The sequence below is a fragment of the Gordionus sp. m RMFG-2023 genome, chromosome 2 (assembly GCF_954871325.1).
Source record: "Gordionus sp. m RMFG-2023 chromosome 2, tfGorSpeb1-WG-v2, whole genome shotgun sequence".
NCBI lineage: Eukaryota > Metazoa > Nematomorpha > Gordioida > Chordodea > Parachordodidae > Gordionus > Gordionus sp. m RMFG-2023.
In genome coordinates this window covers 57194318-57199409 of record NC_088776.1, presented here as the reverse complement: position 1 = coordinate 57199409, position 5092 = coordinate 57194318, and the positions used below count along the sequence as shown (strand labels likewise).

Genomic DNA, 5092 nt, shown 5'->3' with positions numbered 1-5092 from the left:
CTATTATAATTTTTTATCCCGATCAAATTATATGAAATTATTAGGTTCATAAATATTCAAAAGTTTAAAATTATTTTTAGCCTCTTCCTTTCTGAAGATTTTATTTTATTTATATAAAATATTATGCACCTGTTTTGTCAATTCAATCAAAATTATCAAAATAATAGATGACTAATAAAAAAATCAAGATTCTACGAAAATAATTTGTCTAGATATTTAATTTTTAATAAATTTTTTTAATGAAACGTTTTCTAACAATTGAACAAGCGCTTGCTCAACTTTTTGAAGAGGAACCAATTGAAGAAAGAGATATGGTTATAATTCCGCCAAACCCCTCTGCAGTTAGTGATGAAGAAGATTTCGATGAAAATGACTTAACAAATGTCGGAGTTTTGCCTTCAGATACAGCTGGAGAATTGGAGATTCATAATTCAGTTGATGACGACCTTCCAGAACCATATTCTACAAGAAGCTATTCTCGAATTTCTCACAATTTAAAATGGAGAAAAACGGATGCAATATATTCTTCAAGCCCTTTCAATGGAGAAAAGAAAGATGTAATAAAACTTGAAAATGATTTACATGGTAAAAGTCCATCAGATATATTTTGTTTAATTTTCGACGAAGACTTATATTCCCTAATTGTAGAACAAAGTAATATTTATGCTAAACAAATTAATAGACCTAACATATGCATAACCATCCAAGATATTCAGAGATTTATTGGAATTCTATTATTTACTGGATATCATTCTCTCCCACAAGAAAGAATGTACTGGTCTAATGACAGCGATATTTCTATTCCAATAATCCGGGATACAATGACCCAATTACAATTTCGAAATTTGAAATATAATATCCATTTGGCAGACAATACTAAAATAGATATACATGATAGATTTTATAAAGTTAGGCCTTACATTAATATATTGAATAATAAATTTCAGCAATTCGGAATTTTTAAACATCATTTATCAATAGATGAACAGATGATACCATATCGAGGAAGACATTCTTGCAAAATGTTCATAAAAGGAAAACCAATTAGATTCGTTCGGATACAAGTCTTGGATATTGGCCTCTTCCGACGGTTACGTATTCTCATTTGATATATATCAAGGAAAAAGCGAAAATAAATATGAATATGGATTAGGTGGAAATGTAATCATAAAATTATTAAAGGCATTGCAAAAACCAAATTATCATAAAATATATTTTGATAATTTCTTTACATCATTTAAACTCTTGTCATACTTAAAACAAATGGGATATTTTGCAACTGGAACTGTGAGGGACAATAGAATAGAGCATTGCCCAGTTGAATCTATAAAGGTTGTAGCAAAAAAAGAAAGAGGATATTATGATTATAGGTTTGAAAAATTAAACGAAATATTTGTAGTTCGTTGGAATGATAATTCGGTGGTGACCGTGCATCGACATGCCACACTATCTCTTTGCTTTCTAATGTTTCAAGGTATTCTAAGAAAATATCTTCTAAAATAAAAATTCCTCAGCCAAATATGGTAACTGCTTATAACAAACACATGGGTGGAGTTGATCTATGTGATAATCTAATATCTACATATAGAATAAAAATAAGAGGAAAAAAATGGTGGTGGCCAATATTCACCAATTTTATTGATGTAGCTTTGGTAAATTCATGGAAAATCTGGAAATTCGTGAATCGAGATGACAAGAAGAGTTTGCTTGCATTTAGACGAGAAGTTACTAACTACCTCCTTCGAACGCCAGTAAAAATTGAAAAAAATTCAAGTACAGGTCACGCCAGCCAGTTTGCATTACAGTGTGAAAACCCTATTGATTCATCTGGACATTATTTATCCAAAATTATAGATGGAAAAAGACGAAGATGCAGATATTGCCATACGCACTCAAGATATATGTGCCAAACATGTCAAATCGCACTCCATATTAAATGTTTCAAGGATTTTCATAATATATAAACATTTTCTCGTTTTTATTATAAATTACAAAAAAAGAATAAAGATATTTGTTGTTTTTTTGATCTTATAGTATTTTATATAATTTTTATCTTTTTTAACCTCTTAATGGTTAACGGTGCATATATGCACCAGGCTAGATTTTCTATTTAGGATTATTTTTTTTGGCTGATTTTTTTAGAATATCATATTTGAGCATTAATCAATATAATTTGAAAAAATTGAGCATTTTTATCCACTAGAAAAATCTTGACCATTAATGGGTTAAGACTGTGTATTGACTATAGAGTATCAGTTAACCATTGGGTAATAAACGAAAGATATCCATTACCTAGAATAGAGCAATTGTTGGCTAATTTAAGAGGAGCAACAATTTTTTCAAAGATAGATTTTTCGAATGCTTACTTGCAAATAAAGGTAAGTGAGAGAACAAGTAAGATATTAAAGATCACAACGCATAGAGGATTATTTGCTTTTTGTCGTTTACCATTTGGTTTGAAAGTATCGGCTCCAATATTTCAAAGAACAATGGCGGAGTTATTTCAAGGAATAAAGGGAATAATGTATTATTTAGACGATGTTTTGATATCTGGTAGAACAGAAGAAGAGCACAATGCTAGGTTAGTTAAAGTGTTAGATATTATATTAGAAAATGGGTTAAAAGCTAATATGAAGAAGAGTGTTTTTGGAGCAAGAAAAATAAAATATTTAGGACATATTATAAATGGAAATGAAATTACTCCAATTACAAAGAATATAGATAAGATAATGAGTATGAGAGCCCCAAATAAAACTGAAGTACAGGCGTTTTTAGGAGCAACAAATTATTATCATCGGTTTGTTCAAAATTTTGCAGAAATCGCCTCACCGTTGTATGATTTAGTAAAGAAAAATAAGAGGTTTGAATGGGGAGAAGCACAGGAGAAAAGTTTCGAAAAATTGAAAATAAAGATGGTAGAGAAACCGATTTTAGATTGTTTTAATGAGAAATTAGATATGATATTAGCGGTTGATGCATCTAATAAAGGTATAGGAGGAGTTTTGTTACAGATGACCGATAACGTTGAGAAACCGATTTTATTTTTATCTAGACGGTTTAGTAGCACTGAGAAAAATTACTCCACGATCGAGAGAGAGGCTCTGGCTGTGAGATTCGGACTAGAAAAGTACAAAGAATATCTGATAGGAAGAAGGTTTGTCTTATATACTGATCATAAGCCTTTGGTAGATTTATTCAAAAAAGAAAATAAGGAGCTTATGATGTCACCCAGGTCACAAAAATGGTTAATTTTAGTTGGTAATTTCGATTTTGAAATAAGATTCAGAGCGGGTAAACAAAATTGTTTACCAGATATATTATCGAGATTGTTTAATAAAGACATTGCAGACAAGGATACAGTAAGCAATAGTTTAGAATATATAAAAGAGGAAGAAAAATTAAATAGTAAAGTGATAAGGGCTTTAAAGATAGATGCAAGAGAAGAACCGATAACGTTCGAAAGAATAGAGGAGATGTCCAAAAAAGATGAAGAATTAATAAGAATTATAACTTGTTTGAAGGGAGAAGCATAATGGAAAAGTGAAGACAAAGCTTTTAAGAATATAAGGAATGAATTAAATATAGAAGACAATTGTTTATTGAGAGGATATCGATTAGTGATACCGATTAAGTTAAGAAAAGATACATTAGCCGTATTACATTCTGGACATCAAGGCATAGAAAGAATGAAGAATAAAGCAAGAGAATATATTTGGTGGCCCAAGATGAATAGTGAAATTGAAGAATTAGCTAGAAGCTGCGAGACATGTAACATGTGGGCTAATGTACCACCAAAGAATAAAGCAGATAAATGGCCAGAAACAGACATTCCAGGTAAAAGAATACATGTAGATTTTTTAGAATATGAAAAAAGAAGATATTTTATTATGGTAGGTGCAGGATCGAAATGGATAGATTGTCAACAGGTTTCAGGTTTAACGACAAAGATAGCGTTGACTAAAATAAAAGATTTTGCAGGTAAATATGGATTAATGGAAACTTTAGTTTCCGGATGGAGGCTAAGCATTTAAAGGTAGAGTTTTTAATCAATTTTGTGATAGGTGGAATATTAAACATTTAGTATCGCCACCACATTACCCGAGAAGTAATGGGCAAGCCGAGAGAATGGTAGCTATTGTTAAAAGCTGGCTAAAAAAAGAAAAATATGGAGAGGGAAAATGGTGGTTGTTATTATTAGCATATAATAATATGAAAATGAGTAAAGGAAATTCACCATCAGAAATGTTTTTAGGTAGAAAAACAAGAATGGAATTAGATTTTTTGAAAGAAAGAATAAAGCAAAAGGAGGATACATATGATGATAAATTTAAAGTTGGAAGTCTAGTATGGATTCTACTGTTTGAGGGTCCAGTTAAATGGGGGAGGGGTATAATAAGTAAGAATATAGGAAAAAGGAAAGTAGAAGTAGAGATTGAAGGGCAAAAAGGCACTTTTACTAGACACATAAAACAAGTAAGACTGAGAAGTTTAGGGTAAGAAAAAGAAAGTGAATAACAATTGAAGAAATAAATTGATGATAGACTTAATTATGAGAATCATAATTGCAGAGAATATAGAATTGATGATAAACATAATTAAGATAATCATAATTTTTTACGACATGGAATTGATGATAGACCTAATGTGAGAATCATATTGATAATATACTTAATTATGAGAATCGATTGTTAAAGAGATAAATTGAGGATAGACGTAGTTAGGAGAATCATATTGATGATAGACATAATTAGGAGAATCATAATTTCAAGAGATCAATGAGGAAAACAATCAGTCTCAATGAAATAGATTTAATGATAGACCTAAAGGAGGGTTAGACGGTGAAGAAATTATCAGGGAATGGTAGATTATTAGAAGATTATGAAGGATATATATTCTTATAGTAATTTTATAGATGGCATCATATGTCAGAGTAGGGAACAAGATTATCAAAATGGAAATCAGGGAAGCAGATGGATCGGTTGAGTCAAACAGATGTCGAAGCAGCAAGGGCCGAAGCACAACAAAGATACGGAGAGTTACTGCAGGAAAGACCCAGAAATTAAAGGATAGAACGAAGAATGGAGCCATATTG

At 30.7% G+C, this 5092-nt stretch overlaps 1 protein-coding gene across 1 annotated transcript; it reads left to right on the top strand.

Moving 5' to 3' along the window:
- Nucleotides 1–239: 239 nt before the first annotated feature.
- LOC135924492 (piggyBac transposable element-derived protein 3-like) lies at nt 240–1109 on the top strand. The gene has a single exon (XM_065459549.1). The coding sequence runs from the start codon at nt 240–242 to the stop codon at nt 1107–1109; it is 870 nt and encodes a 289-aa protein (XP_065315621.1).
- Nucleotides 1110–5092: the final 3983 nt, after the last annotated feature.